Source organism: Strigops habroptila, chromosome 1 (assembly GCF_004027225.2).
Source record: "Strigops habroptila isolate Jane chromosome 1, bStrHab1.2.pri, whole genome shotgun sequence".
NCBI lineage: Eukaryota > Metazoa > Chordata > Aves > Psittaciformes > Psittacidae > Strigops > Strigops habroptila.
In genome coordinates this window covers 121690043-121708423 of record NC_044277.2, presented here as the reverse complement: position 1 = coordinate 121708423, position 18381 = coordinate 121690043, and the positions used below count along the sequence as shown (strand labels likewise).

At 38.5% G+C, this 18381-nt stretch overlaps 1 protein-coding gene across 2 annotated transcripts in view; it reads left to right on the top strand.

Moving 5' to 3' along the window:
- CDK6 (cyclin dependent kinase 6) overlaps window positions 1-16790 on the top strand; it is a 140179-nt gene extending 123389 nt beyond the window's left edge. For both annotated transcript variants that reach the window (XM_030501774.1, XM_030501854.1), the window contains exons 7-8: window positions 1227-1362; window positions 3025-16790. In XM_030501774.1, the coding sequence (XP_030357634.1) occupies window positions 1227-1362; window positions 3025-3171 (283 nt within the window). In that variant the 3' untranslated portion in view covers window positions 3172-16790. The remainder of the gene's footprint in view (window positions 1-1226; window positions 1363-3024) is intronic.
- The last annotated feature ends 1591 nt before the right edge of the window (window positions 16791-18381 follow it).

The window sequence follows — 18381 nt, the reverse complement described above, 5'->3', positions numbered from 1 at the left end:
TCTTCAGATGTCGTAAAATTACATTGTCCTGACGTTTTAATTGCTTTGCCTTTCTAGCCATGATGTTGTTTTGAGGACATACTAGTTTTCAGAGGTATTTTAGGTGAGCCAAATTACGATCTAAAATCCATGTAGGTAGATGTGGAGTTCCAACAAGCTCCCTGAGGTAACCTAAGATTTACATCAAAATGTTGATGTGAACAGCCCAGTCGTACTACCAACCTCAGTTAGAAGAAGGTCAATGCTGCTCCCTAGCGGCAGTTGGTTTAGCGCAAACCCAAGTATTCAGTGATGTTTTTTCGTGTTCCTTCTCTTACTCTGTCATCATTTCCATTAAAAATCTCCATTTTACAGGCTGTAAAAACTGATTTTCCCTGAAACCTGACAAGTAATGCATCCTCTTGTCCAGAGTTCCCTTCAGAAACTGGCGTTTCAACACCACCAATATTAGCATCAGACTAAACCACAAAATGTGTGAGACATGATCCACCATTGGAGGTTTATCTATTATTTCATTCATTTGTTTTTTAAACCTTAGCATGATTATTTAATAAGTATAAATAGCTTCTAGAATATAAAGAATAAAGAAATAAATTATAAAAATAAATTAAAATATTCTATTAAAGAAAAACTAAAATACAGTTCAAAGTAAAAAAAAACAAAAAAACCCCCAAAACATAAAGGCACTCAAGTCCTATGCCCCTTCTGAATTGAGACTTTAAAACCTGTATTGTGAAGCAAATAAATTGTTTAAATGTGGGCAACAATTACTGCACATAGCTTTGAAGCATTATGAAACATCCCTTTTATTGCCTTACCCTCATCTTGACCCACACTCTTCTCTCAGTCTCTATTCTTGTGAATAAAGATCCTGGCATGCAGTTCCCCTTTGAAACTTACTGCTTTTAATCATCCTGGAGTGACATATGTTGCACCATCCAGTCAAGAGCTGAGCAACTTTCTTCTAAAGCACTCAGCCCTTTTTCAACAAAAAGACACAGAAAATTGAGATCTAGGCCAGAAAACTGTGCTTGCCACAGAATGTTTTCTACCAAGCACACTGAGAACTTAATCAACCTCTGTGCACAGTGATCAGTGCACTATTTGTACAATTAATCTCATTTAAACAAGAAGACTTACAAAGTAAACTGCCACTCAGTATAATCAATATCAAGGGGAGAGGGTATCAAATGTTCAGACCTAACATTATGTTTTTCCTTTCACAGTGTAATTGGACTCCCAGAAGAAGAAGACTGGCCTAATGACGTTGCCCTTCCAAGAAATGCTTTCACTTCCAGACCCGCACAACCTATTGAAAAATTTGTACCAGATATTGATGAACTGGGCAAAGACTTGCTTCTTGTGAGTTTCTGTCTGTTGTTCTCCAAGCCTCATGACTGATAGTTCCCACTGCACGTGTACTGTGCCAAGAAACATTTATGTTTCCATTTAGTGAAGTTACTAAAGAAAAGCTCAAAAGTAGGTAGGCAAATTCATGTAAATCTGTGAAACATCAGCACAAAAACACTGAAGAGGTGCCAGAGATGAGACTAGTTAGAGACTAGAAAACTGTGTCAGGGAAGCACCTGCTTGACTTGTCTTTAGACCTTATGCTTAGATCCTCATTACTGACCGCTGTTGTGCCACTGATTCGGCCATTCTTATAGTATAAGACTGACATGAGTGCAAAAAGTGATCTATCATTTTCCATGGTTTAGTGGACCCAGTATAAAGCAGAAAGTAGGCTGTAGAGGTAGCTTACATTTGCATGCCTTCTATTGAATGTTGAAAACTTGAGATTTGGAATTTGGCAACTGTTGCCTCTTACAAATGGCAGCATTGAACAGAAGCAAACAAATTGTGCTGGTACAACTGATAACACTGAATTCAATTAAATTATTTCCATCATTTTTATTGATACCTTATAAACCCAGCCCTGAAGTTCAGTCTTGGAATGGAATATAGGGAATGGGCTTGCCTCAGTTTGTTTTTTGCCGTGCTTGTTGAAATCTAGCTAAATTTGTTCTCTGGAACAAATGCTGGACTACATCTGGACACTTGAAATGACAGAAGAAGCACATCTGTTGTGCCTGCAGCCTGGAAAGTGAAGCTTAGACATGGGACAAGAATTAGATTCTGGGAACAACAAGGAATAAATACGGCAGAGAGCTCAGTGAGTCTGAGGCATGATTGGAAGAAGGAAAAAGACAAGTATCTGTGTAGAAGCTGAGGTGGGAAGGGTTAGGCAAAGACATGAGAACTGGGAGCCAGCCACAGATGGGAGAGTAGAACTGGAAGTCACTGAATTAAATTTCAGAAGTTAAATGACAGAAATTATGATACAAGAAAATAAAGTAGGAGTAGGAAGTGGTTAGATAAGGATAGTGGGGAAAATACTATTTGGAGGTAAATGAAGGAAGAGAGGAGAACAAGGTATAAAACACAAGGCTACAGGAGAGATTTCAGTGCTGGCTGGACAAAGGCTGGGATAAGGATCTGGAAAGATGGCAAGCAAATTACAAATAGGAAGAAGAGGGAGAAACTAAACACACAACATAAGCATACAAAGGCTACAAAGTGAAAGACCCAATGCCTATAGCATACTGAGCCTAGGAATGAACCTTACGATGCCATCTGTGTTTGTATAACCACAAAAGAACAGTGCATCGAACACTGAGGGGATTCAAATGTTGTTTGTGAATAGTTGCTCCCTGCAGTCTGTGAGACAGGTGTCCTGTGCATGTGAATTCAAGAAAATCTGAACTCTGGAATTTCCTAAACTATGAATACTTGAATTTTCTAACCTATTATTTTCTGTTAGCTTTGGAGATGCCATATTCATATACTATGCCTCCACTGCTTGTTTTAATGCGGATGGTCATCTTATCATACAGCCTGGAGGGAGACCCTGTTGTGTCTCATACTGATCATAAATTGAAGGTGGCATGCATCAATGTATATATGCAATGTTAGCACTGTTTACTGTACATTTTAGTTAAAACCAACTTCTTTTCATACTTACAGAAATGCTTAGCGTTCAACCCAGCCAAGAGAATATCTGCCTATGTTGCCCTCTCTCACCCGTATTTCCATGATCTGGAGAAATGCAAGGAGAATCTGGACTCTCACATGTCATCCAGCCAAAACTCCAGTGAGGTGAATGCATCATAATGCTGACTGAAGATGAACCATAAATGAACAAGATGCGTAGCTGAGAAGGCCACTGTCCCATACAAACCACATAGCTGTTCTAGCGAAGATCATTATTTGGAGGTTTTGTGCACTTATCTTTTATTTGGGGACTGTGATGTGCTTATCCAAGAAAATCAATCTAGTTTACTTTCATCAGAGCAACGCAAGGGCCAGTGCTTTGACCTGCTCCCATTGCAGCTTTATGTTTGTTTTGTTTTTGTTTTGTTTATCTACCTGGGAAAACTCCAGACAAAGAGAAGCTGCTGACCAGTTTTGCTGCCATTTTATCCTTTTAATATTGAATGCTGCCAGTGTGGAGTAGGATGATCAAGTCACTGCCAAAACATGATGCAATCTCTCTCTCTAGCTGCTGAAGCATGATTTGGTACTTTTTTAATTATTATTATGTGATCTCTTACAGTGATGTTTAAAGAATGGCATTGAAATATCAGATCTCTGCAACCTGCAGTTAACTGATACATGCATTAATACATCCAGCTACTGTTCATTCATAGCGTATGTGCAGGTGCTTCCCCACTTGAAAACTTGGATGGATTATTTTATCATTTCATTGCTCTATAAAAATGACAGTGATGATGGTCATCATAATACATGTCTCAACTTTTAGGTTTTTTTCACACACAAACGAGTTACTATCTAGCTACGTTTGTGTGCATGTTGCAAAAAACAAGTGTTTTAAAAATCTTCTAGAGCCCTGTTCTTAAAGACTCTTTTGGTTTCCAAATGGTCAGTTTGTGTTGAAATCCAGGCACATTCTAGCCTATCATCTAACCCATCATTCCCCCCTGGAAACAGCTGCACGCACATTTGCTTTATCTCATTCCAGTTTTTCTGCTATGCAGCTCAAAGACATGAGCGGAGCCAATGAAAATCAATACGGATTTTCACCTTCAACCTGTTCTGATCATCAGCCAAAAAGGAAAATAGAAAAAAGTTTCCAATTCAGAAGCAGAGAATCCTGTACCTGTAACAAGCACAGATATGTATTTGTGCAGAATTGTATGCTGTCTACTGCGCTGCCTTACCTGCAACACCCCCCATGCATCATAAGTGCATGAATATTACTGTCTCAAAATCCCTCAGATGTCATTTATTAAGCAGATTTGTTTTCTATGCAGAAATGCATGAGCTTCTCTCCTAAACCACCATGTGGGTATACTGGCACATGCTTCTCCACTAGGGTTAATGTGCCATTATTGAATGTCAAAATAACTAAGCAATTCACATGCCTTTATAGTACAGTTATTTTAAATATTACATTAAAATTTTATATTTAGTATTTTTACCTTAACTAAAATATATTTTCAGTATTTTAAAAAGAAGCTTTTATTTTTTTAATACTGTACTGGGGAAAAAGAAATATTTTAAATCCATAAAAGCTGTTCCCTAGCATGACTTTAGTTCATTTACCTGGATATGACTTGGGGGAAAATATTGGTCCAACGAGTTAGCCCTTACCATAAAACCATAAATAGACACTATTGCAGTATAACTGATGATAAGTGAGGCAGCTAGCTTTGCTTACTCCTGTCAGAGTCCCTTAGGCTTCTCTCGTCCTCATCTCTATTTCATCTTGTCTAGCTAGTGAGCCAGCATTATATTCTCATTCACAGCATGCTTAGCAGAAGCAGGTCCTCAGCAGTAAGTTGAGCAATATAGTTTTTCCAGCTGTGGCATGAGAACTTGTAGCCATCCCCCTGGCAGGTTTCTCAGGCCTGTGATAGACTGGCCGTTGTGGCAGACTTCACTGTTAACTCTGTCTGGGACATGGTCCATTGCTAGCACAGTGAGTAGAACTTATCTGTCTCTTGGATAAAACTTTTTGTTACTGTTAGACACGTAAGTATGAGACATATGGTTACATTAGGTCTGTTTTAAATAAGCCAGATTTTAAAAGGGCCACTTGCATGCCTGCATGCAGTGGCCTGTGCTTTTCTTCATGCCCAGGATGATGCCTATGCAAAACTTACTAGCATGAACAGGCAAGTTGCAAATTAGGCCTGGCAAAAGCATGCACAAGGCATCTGCACACAGAGATACTGCAGATGCAAAAGACAAGGATTTTGGAAGCTCTACGAGCAGCAAGCTGAAGGCCAGGGTGCGGTCATGGCAGCTAACCCTCTAATCTTGGCCTTGCCTCTGTCATTCTCTCTGTTCCTACATACAAGGGGAAGTACAAACTCACTGCACTGGTGTTGTCCCAGCCCTATTCCTTCATGTGTCAATGGACCTAAGTGTAAGTAGGTTTTAACAATCATAGAAAAGGATGGGCCAGAGTGAAATTTTTGCTAACCATTTTGAAACACTAATTAGAACAACAAACAGAGCCAAAGTTCAGGAGAATCTTGTGACAGTAACAAACAAGAACATTTTTGGCACAGTTTAACATCTTTAAAAACATTCCACTTTTTACCTAGCACCAAGCTATCATACATACTTTATCAGGGCATTCAGCTGGTGCAGCTTTCCAGCAACTGTCAGGGAACTCTCCCAGAGCTCTCCAACAACTAACATAGGTGAAAATGTAGGGGAGAAGAGGGTATTTTCAAATTAGGCTCAAAACTCTCGGATAGAGATGTGCATCTGTTCCATCAAGGGAAGAGAACATTTTAAGCCAAAGGTTAGTGTTGGCCCAAAACTAATGAGAATGTAGAAATCACAAGGAAGTTAACTACTGGAGCAGTATTTCCCAATCAGTAGTATCAAAAGAGCTCAGAGAGCAGCAGAGAAAAGCAGGAGCTGGCTTACGGAATCACAAGCAGAGATTCTGCAACATGGTGCTGTATATTGTCTAATACAAGATCAGGTTATAAATGGGGGTATTTGGGAGAACAGCTTGAGAAGGGCTGCATTAATGGTGGTATTCTAGAATATTCAGTGGGAATGGCAGGAACAAAAAAAGAAATCTAAGTCAGGTTTAGGGAAAAGATTTATCTAATGGGATCCTTGCAGCAGCAAGGGCCTAGATTTGAAGGACCAACAACTTTTCAATTGACTTCCTTTTGAAAATGTCTTTAGGAAGAAATTCCATTTGACATGCCATAGGCTTGCTCTTTTTCCAGTCTTCCCTGTCAAACCGTGGGGTTTCACTTAGACTAGTAAACTGAGAAAGCCTGTTCTCTGGCTGGGCAAAGTGCTGGCACTGGCTAAAATCATGCCAGGAATCACGCTCATAATTAGACAGTATATACAACTGTGGGACCGTGCTCAAGCCTGTGCCCTTGCTCTTTTTATTTTACTGGTAAAGCTCTGGTATTTGGGTACCTTTACTCATTACTGCCATGTGTAGGATGTTGGAATTGTGTAAGTGAAAAAGAAAGTGCTCCTGGACATGCATGTTCCAGACTGTGGTGCAACCTCTTCATACATCCTTTAAATAAGACTTGAGAGTGCAATTTGTTGTAGCAATAACTATGCCTGTATGTGTTCTACAGGAGCGGTTCAACAGCAGCTAAAAACCACTGAATAACAAAAGATACATAAAAATAAGTATAGATGTTTAGCTTCTAGAGCACCCACAATTGGAAGGCACTGTGCTCTTCTCAGCAGAGAACAGGGTGCTCTTAGTAAAGGAAGGAGTGATTTCTATTTCCTACCAACCTTGGTTTTTTATCACTACTACATAATTCTGTGGGAAAAACAGACCCAATAGCCAAGGAAAAAAATCACCAAAGCCAGCTAGCGAAGTGTTAATTGCAATACATCTGAAGCAGCCCTTTTCTCTGTTCACCCTGTCTCCACGCTCATTCTAGCTTTTTAGTTCTTTGCCTTCAACTTCCTTATGGAAACAGATTTCAGTGACACTTACAGGTGCTATTTCCAACAAGATTCTTCCAAATTTTCAATAGCTACCCAGTATCAGTGTATTACCAAGTGTTGCTTCTTTTAGTCCAGCAGCCCAGAACTGACGATTTAGAAAGCTTCTCTTTGTGCACCTCTTTGCTTACCCTTAGTTTTGCATACACCTGTGTTGCCTTCTGTGCGCCAAGTAAAATTCTGCAAATAGGGTCTGCATATTTCTGTGTTGGCTGTGCCTACACTCCAGGGTTTTTCAGCCTGTTAGTCCACAATGGTAAATAAGTGTTAGAGTACTTTTTTCTGTTGTTTCTGTCCTAAAACACACCAAAAAACCAGGGACAAGTATGTTTGCAAAATACTGAAATTTGGTGCTATGCATACAGAGCCTTTTACGTGAAAGGAATCAGTAAGTTGTAGTATTTGAGCATCTTCTGCATGGGGGGTGGTATCCAGCATCGTAAGTAACTCTTATGATGTGGTTTTTACACTCGATGGTTGTTTTCGTGAATAAGAAGAAAATACTGTGCCATGCTACTTTTCGCAGGTTCACTCACTGTCTTTGAGAAGCATGTTTTATTATACGTATGATTCTCTCTGCTGTTAGGTATTAGGCCAACTTTAATATGGAAAATAAAGAGAAATCATGCTGGTTTGGTCTTTTAACCAACAAACTTGGAGCACTTATCAGACTCACAACTGAAAACACATCAGTTGTCAAATATGTATATGAATCATAAACCACACAGGTTGGTTTAAAAGGCCACGTAAATTAATTATGTTCCATGTATAAGACACAGTTGAATAATGAGGAAGTTTATTATAAGAACTCTGTTTTATAGAACCACTTTGCTAGTACTTTTTCATATACAGTAGTTTCAGGAATAGATTGATTTTTATATACAATGTGAATTAGAAGATTCTAGGCTATTAGAGTGATTTTGTTGTGTTATGCTTGAAGCTTGAATTGAACACAAGCTTAGAAACCTAACATATTTATTTTATTGCTACAAAACTGCTTCTAAATATTAAGATCTTTTTTGATGTTAACAGATTTCACACTTCTCTTAATGTGTAAATGATTTTCTTGAGATTAGTATATTAGAAAAAAACATTTTTTCCAAACTGCAGTTGTATGAGAAAAATTAAGAAATGTATTTTTACTTTCACAGAGAATAACAACATGTTGTATACTGAAATCTTCAGTAACTGTCGATAAGCTATCTCTTTTACTTCTTTTTGATTACTAAGTATTGGAGTATACAGATAACTTTCCATGAAGAAAAAAAATCAGAAACAATCTCTAGAAAAGTAAATGGGATTTTATATGTTTAACCTTCCAAGTTTCATTTTCATACCCAGATTTTTTGTTCAAGTACAGTTCAGGTGTGCAAAACCATGACTACAATCTTAACAGTCCAACAGGCTGTACAACTTAAACCGAGGTTTTATTTGTGAGCTATTTATTTTATCTCTTTGGTTTGCAAATTGTTAGATAATGGCTGTAATATAATTCTAGTTTCTGGACCAGACTCTGTAACCATCAAGTCCCAGTAATTTATGTAAAACAGTAAGAAGCTTTCTCATGGATTTAAATTAACTAGGCCATTAAAAGATGAAAGATGTGGACATACAAACTGACAAATATACTTTCGCCAAGTGTTATTTCTTCCCTTTAGTTTTAAGTTTAGCAAATATTCCATTCTGATACGCTATATAAACACAAAATAAGAACCATAAAACCCATTTAGGAGTAGTCTGCAGAGATAATATTTTTAAAGAGCTCATTAGGTTCTCACAGAAACCAGCTGAAAATCATTCTTTTGGCTGTAACACTCAAAATTTTGAAACTGATGTATTTTTCCATTTAAAATATTCCTGAAAAATGATGTATATGTTTTTAATTCAGACAGTGATAGGCACCCAAACAGAATTGAATCAAACAGGAACTTGTGCTCAAAAAATGATTCTGCAAAGCTAAGTAGGTACCATCAGATCTTTATGTGTTCATCAGAAGCTGAAATCAGCCAGCATCATGCTTAGATGAGCCTTCTGCTTTCTGGGCAGAAAAGTCCAGGGTTGCTGCAAGTAAAGGTAGTGGAAGATATGCTTTGACTTAAATAAAGCCCTGTGAGAGCTTCTGCAATATTCAGATTTCCAGCCTTCATTGAAAGACTGTGCAAAGCAGCTCAGAGAAACCAAAACTCCATAACCAGATGCCATTTTTTTTCCTTCACATTAAATGTTTATCTGTGTTTCAATATATTGGTGGGCTTTATCCAGCCCGTTGTCGATGAGACTTCTGCATGGCTAGAGAAAGTAAGAAGAGATTCTGCTGTGGATATTTTGAAATGGGGTGATTGGGGTAGAGTAGTTTCTTGTTTCCAAAAAAAGATCAGACAAATGATACTGCATTCTTTTTAATAAAGCAAACAAACAACTGACACTTAGCAAAGATTAATAAGGAGATTTTAAGGAACTATTGAGAAAATATTGTTGGGATAAGTGAAAAGGAGCCTATTTATAATGTGAAAAAATGTAAATACAAACAAGTATTTAAATATGCATTGAAACTGATACTTTTTCACTGACGTTGCAAAGTTGATTGGGTTTTATGGGAAAAAAGCATCCAAGTATGAACTTATTCTAACTATGATTTTAACGTTCATTTGCACTAAAGCAACCTATGTTATTTGACTGAAAGGAGAAGGGAAAACAGGTAACGTTTAACTTGTGATTTATTTTGCTTTATGAAAGTTCTCAAGCTCGCTGTCTGTTTTTGAGTGAGCTACATTTGCATCCACACTATTTAGCTTTCTATACCTTAAACCCATCCACATGCCAGACACATTTTCTAGTGTTTACATGGATACTTGCTCCCATTGACATGCTCATGTTAAACCCAGCCAAAGAGCACTGTCTCTGCCACTGAATGGAAAATGAATTGTCACAGACTGCCAGCTTCCTTCGTGCAGTTACTCCTAAAGAGTTTGCAATTAACATTCTACAGTATGCAGCCTTTCCGGGAATTCCATATTTCTTGCGTATGTCATGTTATGCAAACTTCAGCTTTTTTTTTTTTAAGAAGAAAGTTTTAAAGAAAAGGAAAAAAAACAGTTCTCAAATGTTAGGATCAATTTTGAGTAGCTAGATGAGGGAGGAAAATCGTGAAGTGCTGCAAAGATAGGAAAAATGAGCAGAGATTAGGAGAGTTCAGGACAATTTGGCAAGTGAATTTAAGTATGTGGAAAAGTTATGTATAAGTGTAGGGGGAAGACTTCTTTTTTTCCACGTCTTTTGTTCTCTCCTGTCATTCACTTTCATAAGCATCAGATGATAAAGCAAGACTCTTGCACGAGATTTTAGTTCCAGATACTTATGCCAACTCAAGTCATGAGCTCCAGTGCAGTTTTGCAGCATAGCAACAGCTCTATTTTTTAACTCACAATTTGAGGAAGCTAGAGGTTTTTCTGTGTAGATATTGAAATAAAATTCTTATGAGACAGCTTGAGAGCAGGTTAAGCTGGCCACACAGGCACTGCCTGTAGCTCAGCTGCAGATGTGGAGAATGCACAGCTCTAACGCAGGAGGGTCACTGTGTCCATTAGTGTGCAATATTGCCATGCATTGCGAGCTGACTCCTGTCACAAAATGAAAACCCTTTGGCAATCCAGAATGGCATGCTTTTGAGCACTTGGATTTTGATAAGATTGTCTGAATACAGGTTTTGCTGTGCAGCTGGTTCACCATCTTACAGGAGCAAGTCTGAGAGCCTAGCAAGTCATTCCAACACCCAGTGTAACTGATACTGCAGAACCATCTGCTATGGGAAAAAAAAATCTTTTTGTAGGTTGTACAGCAGGAATGGAACTTTCCGAGCTGCTCTGCCAACCTGACAGATACCCTTAACCATCATTATGCCACCTCCAAAACCCATAGAATATAACGCCTGTGTGGCATTTTGTTGTGTTTAGTCCATGTGTGGGGGTGGCTGGGTATGTTGGCACAGAGCGGCTAATTTTGGTCCTTCCACTAAGCGTGAGCAACTAAGCTTGGCACAGAGACAAATTTCACAGTTCCAGGGATGGGAAACCTCTAATTCTACACTGTAGTTCTCTGGCATTTGTTAAATACATACAGTGATAGATCACCCAGACACTCGAGCTGTCCTTTCCTTATCCCAGATCATCCTTCTGTGACACTGTGAAAGAAGCCCTGGGTTTGTCTACTCCTCAACAGTCCTTCAACATCCTGCTTCCTCTCACTACAGTGACAGTTACCTGTCGCTTGTATCTGACCCTGCTAGTACTTCCACAGCCACTTAAGAAGCTGTGAGCTTTTAAATTACTACCTTGTAATTCTGCAGCCCCTTCCAGTCTGCAGGCAGCCAATGACTTGTACTGTAGCTTTTTCCAGCTTCCCATTTGGAACTGGGAAATCCTACAGTACAATATGGCAAAATGTGTGCTACTTTTACGCTCTTTGGTTCAAGCAAAGAGATGAGCTAGAATAGGTTGGACTGAACATAATGTGCTTGATCAGCCAAAACAATTTTTGATTCAGAAGATTATTTCAGAAGATTATTTACTAAGTATAGAAGATCCGTGGATAACTGTCTGTGATGTACATATTTACAAGAGCAGCCAATGATGCTTCTGTTATACAGATGTTTTAAACACATACAAATCTCCTACTGCTTACCCTCCTCTTTCCTTCCCCTTCCCCAAAATCACTGTTCCCAGGGAGAAGTTTCCTTCCACTGTGAGGCAGAGCAACTACAAAACAGTTCTTCCTTTCGTGAAGGTCCCCAACTCTCACGATAACTTGGGCACATGTAGGCAATCATCACACTCATTCATTTGCTGTTTGCTGTGGCAGCTTTGAGTACAGAGCCTGCCACAAGTAGTAGGCACAAATGGACCTTAACCCCCAATATAATCTCCCAAGGAAAAGTCTTTCCAGGATCTAGAGGGGGCAGTATGCTTACTGTTTCTGACAGTCAACTTTTTTGCATTTTAAACAGCAGTGTTCTAAGAACTCCCTTAAGAAAGCTCTCTCACTACACACGAAGGATGATTGTGAATCTGAACATGCTATGGGAAAAGAGAAAATGTTTTATTCCAGGTGGATGAAGATGTATCACAAACAATCATCCTTCATCGGTGATAGAAATAAAAAGCAAACAACAAACTGTGTTCAGAAACATAGCCTGGAGGCTGGTTCAATAAGAAGTGCTTCTCAATCTTTTTCCAGCAAGACACAAAATCCATCATGATTTCTTGCAGGGACTTGATCTTGCAACAAAGATGGCTGTAACCATGGGTTGCAACTACAACAAAAAGCACATCAGAAATTGGATGCTGGCAAGAAGCTTGTGGATGTGAGGCTGTACAAGGTAGCTTATAGAAGCTCAGTGTGGATGTGCTCATCTGGAAGTATTGATTGACATGCACATTTTGAACTTACTTATTTTGAAGTTACCTGTCATAACTTGATAGAAGGCCTGCAGTGTCCTGAGATTACAGGCTGAAAGGACTGCAAAGATTGATCCAACTTCTTTTTCTTGCTAGATGTCTGGCAACCCGGTGGTTTTCCAGCTTTGTTCTGCTTCGATTTGTTTTATTTCACTTCCACCACCACCATTCTCCTTCCTGTTGCGCATACTAAGTTGAATAGAAAAGCATTACTCTAGTTTACCAGCTCAAAAATCAGAGCAGGCCAGCACTGTCTAAAAGTTTTGATTGCTCTCTGGTGGTCAGTATTCAGTGAATCAGTTTCTCTGTTTAGATTCCAACAAACAGAATTCGGTATCCATGACACCTTCCTTCAGTACTGTCAAATAACCTTGCTGTCATTCTCCACAGTGTTCAAAATCTTTTTCTGGAGACTGAGCTCCCTTCCTACAACCCACCTAGAGTCACGGCAATGTAGGCAGAAGAAGTTTCAAATACGGCAGTGCTTTTCGGTAAAGAATGAGTCTCAAGGACTCTTAGCCAGGCACCTTTCAGAGACAAAGCAGTCACTTCTGTTAAGGTGAGAAACACATTTTAGAGTACTTAAGATAGAGAAAATGTAAAGATGCCATTTATTTTTCTGATAGAATCTGTTTTCTACACAAAGCTGTATGATTTTGGCACTGAAACCAAGCCCAGAGACACCCGTTTATTCTTTCCTTTTAGTCTTTGATTTCTTTGTAAATTCCTTTCAAGCATTCAGATTAATGTATTTATGGTCCGTTTCATTCCAATTCATTTAAGTGGTCTGTATCTGCCACTGAATCTCGTATTAGTTTTATTTTTAATGTAATATTTAGCTGCATTACTTTGAACAGCTTTAAAAGTATAATGTCTTTGAATGCTCTAGTTAAAGAAAAATTATACCCTCAAAACAATGTCTTAGAAGTTGAACTGTATACTTTGGAAATAGTGTTTATATTATAACTCCCGAAAGCATCACAGGGTGCTTTCGTCTGTATGTCTGTCTTCTACTTTCTGTGTAACAGTGTGTATTTGTATTTCCTCACTAGCCTGATCCTCTCCAGTCTGAAGGCCTGAGAATGCAAACACATGAATACTGCGCCTTGCCTGAGCAGTCCCCCAGAGCTAAGCGGGGTTGCTCACATGAGTATAGTTGCTCACAGAAAGTATTTGCAGAAAAAGGCTTTCCTTTAGTAATTGACTGTAGTTGTGAGGACACATGGTTAATAACAGCACCAAGACACCAGTAGATGGGGTCAGTGTTTATCGAAGATGTGGACACATTTATCTGCAAGTTATCTGACATTAACCTAAATTATTGCTAGTATAATTCAGTATATTATTTCTGATGAAAACACACTAGTCCTGTGAAAGGGTAGTTGCCAAAAAATGTGTTGAGTCTTGCTGCTTTATTGTTTATTTGCGTTTAGTATTCATTTTGGTTGTTGAAGTGAAGCTAGTTTCATAGAGAGGCAGAAAGCTAGATCAGTCAAAAAAAAAACTATAAACAAGCTTCATACTGTACATTGAGTTTTGCAGCTAGAGTAGTATGTGTGTTCAGATGTAGAATGTTTTATGCTTTAGGGTATTTTTGTTTGTTTAAGTATGTAAAGGAATAAGCAGATTACTTTGAAATGCTGTTGTAGAGCTAATTTTACACATAGCGGGGGAATGTTGTCTGAAAAAATAAAATTAGAAAACATTACATAGGCTGCCTTTGGCTTCATTTTGTTTGTAGCAGGTCCAGCAGGTATCTGGCGATTCCAGATGCTTAAGCCAGGGGCCAAGTTTGTGTGGCATCTTGTAACTGAAAAAAGTTTATTGCAGTGATAAAGTTGCCCGTCTGGGCTTTAAGTAAGATTGTTGGCTAAACAAAAGCATAAAGGCAGCAAATTTAGATATTTTGGGTTTTTGTGCATGCACAATTGCATGAAATAGGATTGCGGTTTCAAAGTATTTTAAATTATCTAGCATAATTTACTTCTGTTGTAACTCCACTGACTACAGTTACATTAAGCCAAGAATTTGACCTTGTAAGTCTACAAATTTCAGTGTCAGGCAGCTCAGGTCTATATAAAGATACTTAAGCTTAGTAAATCAGCAAGAATACTATATAAATGGTAATGTGTGATAAAAATCTTAACTCTAGTAACATTATTTCTCTCAACATTTCTATTCATTTCTTTTTTATACAAGAGTTCAGAAGTGCACTTCTTAGTGGCATCAGGATATGTGGAGAAAAGCGTGATGCTGGTACAGAAATGTATCAGAAATAAGATTCAGTTCTTACTGCTCCAGACACTCCGTGTGTGCCTACCCTACATGTTACAAATTCCACTGAAGTTAACAGAAGACATGTAGGAAGTTAAGCCTGTTAGTAACTCTCATGGGATGCTGGTTTCAGAATCCACACGAGAAGTTATGTTCTCAAAAGGCATTATAAAAACATGGGTTTTCAGGTTTACAGAATACTATGGACAGTGAGGACAGCTTCTGAGACACATCCAGAGTAACTTCATTCATTCATATTACATCAGACCAACATCCATTAGCAAACAAAGTCCATCTCTGTACCTTTGTTTCTCAGTATGATTTTACATAAAAAAGAATACGAAAAACATTTCAAAAGTTAAAACAGCTTCTAATGCTGTTTGTCTTTTTTTTTTTTTTTTCCTCTTTTTCTTCTCCTTTTTTGTGATAAAAGAGGATTTGCTCTGGAGGTGTCTAAGATTTGGTAATTCAAGGAAAACATGCAAAGCAGTTTTGAATATATTTTTCTTTGCATTCACCTTAGGGCATGTACTCAGCTGGTGAAAATCAGCACAGTCCTGTTGACTTCTACAGCGTTCTATCAGCTTACACCAGCCAAAGAGCTGGCATGTCGAGTTTTAGCATTTCAAGTCACTTTACCTACACATGCAGTAGGATTTTATTTTGTAAGGTGGAAAGTTACCTACGGTGCAAACTGTACTACCTAGCCTACCATTGATACCTACTCACAGGACATGATTTCACTGTATCACTTCATACTTGAACTTCATGGTGTTCTTTTAATCAGGGTACAAACATGAAAAGGTGCGTGTGTTACTGTTTCTTTTAAAGGTGCATCTTTTTTTATTATTATTATTCTGTGTGCTTAATAGTTACTCTTCAGTGTTCTTTCTTTACATTCTTTGCATTCAGCGTTCAAATGACTGATGTGTGAAACACAGTATCACCTACAGAGGTACAGAAAAATGTAACAGTGACTTCTTGAATTGTTACTCAAATATACTGGTTTACCTTTTGGTCATCAATATGCCATCAAGGGGATACAACATGCAAACTCTGGTATACAAAAGCCTTGCACCAGTACTGTACATGAAATCCTGCAGCCTCTCTCTCGTCTTCATGCACAGCTGCTGAATACCGTATCCGCCTTGGGGAAAAGTATGTTTCTGCTGTAGAGTGGCTGGGAAATCATGTAGCCACGTTGGAAGCTCTAGAGCTCCCTTCGCAAGCTTTCAAACGCAGCAGCCCTTTGAGCTAACCGCATGCCTGCTCTGCATCCCACATTGCACCCCTTGGGGCTTTCCACTTTAAGAACACCCTCAGCTGGGGCTGCTTTACGTTGACTGCATTGAAGTTCACCGGAGCATGCACCTTACCATATAACATACTCTTTCGCTTTTACACGTTTGTAAAGATGGTCGACTGCAAAAATAATCATGTGTCAATACAGCAAAATTAAATTAAGGCACACAGAAGGTTATCAATATTGTATTATATCAGAATTACAGTCCTTTGGAACTGAACGTTTTGCTGCTGGCAGTGCAAGAAAAGCAAAGTTGTGTATTTATTGTTGGGTGCTGAGGGTTCAGTATGAAAATCAATATAATAAAATTTTTCATGGTGTCAAGTTCTTTTTAGTTGTTCCCGAACTATTGGAAAGTAAAAAGGCAAAAAAATTAGTTTTGTATTTAAGACTGCTTTCCTGAGGTTTACTTCACCTTTCTAGCTATATTTGTCTTTTATCTAAAAATGTAAAATGAATACAAATGCAGTAAGTATTGTATATTAAATACAGAAAATTAGCAACATTGCTCTCTAGTTTTTCTGTTTGCAAGTGTTTTTCCCAGCACCCTGGGTATTCTAGAGAATCGACAAACGTACACACAGCCAGAGACAGGACCATAAGCACATGCACGCCCTTCCCATATACCTTTAGTTTTAGGGAAATCTAACCACGTTTGTCCTGGTTTCTCATTTCTGAACTACTTTATTGCTTGTGTAGGATGAAATGCATTAAAAAAACCACAAAATTGAGTGATCACTTTTTCTTTCAAAGGCGCAACATGAGTGCAATTGCTGTGAACGCTGTATGGTTCAGCACTGGTTTCTTTACTGAAATCTTTGGTTTGGTTTAGGCCACTTCTGCTTTAATTCAGCTATACTGGCTCTCAGTCGTTCCTGAAATGCAATGTTTTCTCCAAATCTTACTTGATCCAGCTGTTGTGCTAACGTGTGGTATTTGTGTGTTCCTAAAGATTCTGCTGCCTTCTTTTTCCATCATTCAAGAAGCTGAGCACACTTGATGATTGTTTTTTTCTTGATTGACTACAGATATGACTAGTACCATTGCTGTGACTAGTACCATAGAAATGGTAAAAATGCATGTCTTGAATCAAACACAAAATGACACAACATTAAACTAAAACCAGATGCATATTTCCTGTCTTCACTCCCAACCAACCAAAAAATCCTTATTGAAACAACTCAAATAAATCTTCAGCTTATTGTAAGGATCATTAAAAGCTCTTTAGAGCAGGATCAGGTAGTTTCTACTGATGAGGCCTCCAATGAACCACCAGGCATAGAAACCTAAAAACTATTAGCTCAAGCATCCAGATTTCAGCTTCTGGATGAATGCTCCAGACAGAAATGACTGCAAAGTTTACCACACCACAAAGGCTTTTATAGCTTGGAAGCAAAACTTTGTGCTGCCCCTAGAAACTATAAGGAACCATGGAAGTCCTTTACAAAATGGTTATATATGCTGCAGGTGCAACACAGCATTAAATAGAAACAGCAGCCACCTTTACTTTATGTGACATTGCAAATCAGGCTTTAAGCACATTATAAGATTACAAGCAGCAGCCCAGATGCGAAATCAGCCGCAGTGAGGCCTGTGCCTGGGAAAAGTCAGCATCATAAATACCCATATTAGCCACAGCTCATGCATTGTGAAAAGGGGTGAAAATTGTGGAAATATTGAACAGATTAAGTGAGAGCTACCATATAGATCTGGACACTATCCAGTGGTTTCTCTCTGATAGTTCTCAGGGCAAGGTACCACAGAAGAAAATCCAACAGCCTGTGGACAATTACAGGGCAAATTCTTCATATGGGCATTTTCTTCCTCACCCTCGTCTGTGAGAAGGTGGCTTACCCCCACATGAAGTTTGTAAAACCCAGTTATGGAAGGGAAAATTATGTTTTAAAAAGAAACGCATTACGCAGAATACTAACAACATTGTAGAAATAAGCACAAATGTTAGTCTTCTCATTATTCACATAAAAGTTCTCATCCTCTTTGCCTGAAAATTATCTAATGACACTAGATGTCACATGCTTATGAGCACCATAGAAACAAAAGTTCATTTTAAAAGATTTAAATGAGTTGCCTTTGTCTGTCATTTGCCTGCCATTTACTGACACGCAGAAAGCAAGATTTACAGTGTCTGTGTCACTCCTCATTTTATACCCATCAGTTGTGTTGCTTTTTTTCCCCCTCCAATAACCAAGGTCATCGTCCAGCCTCCTGTCACCCAGAAGACTTTCCTTAAGTATTTTCATCCATTTTTAGAAATCTGACTTAGCTGGCGGGATTTTCTGGCTGGACTCCCGAGCTTCCTTC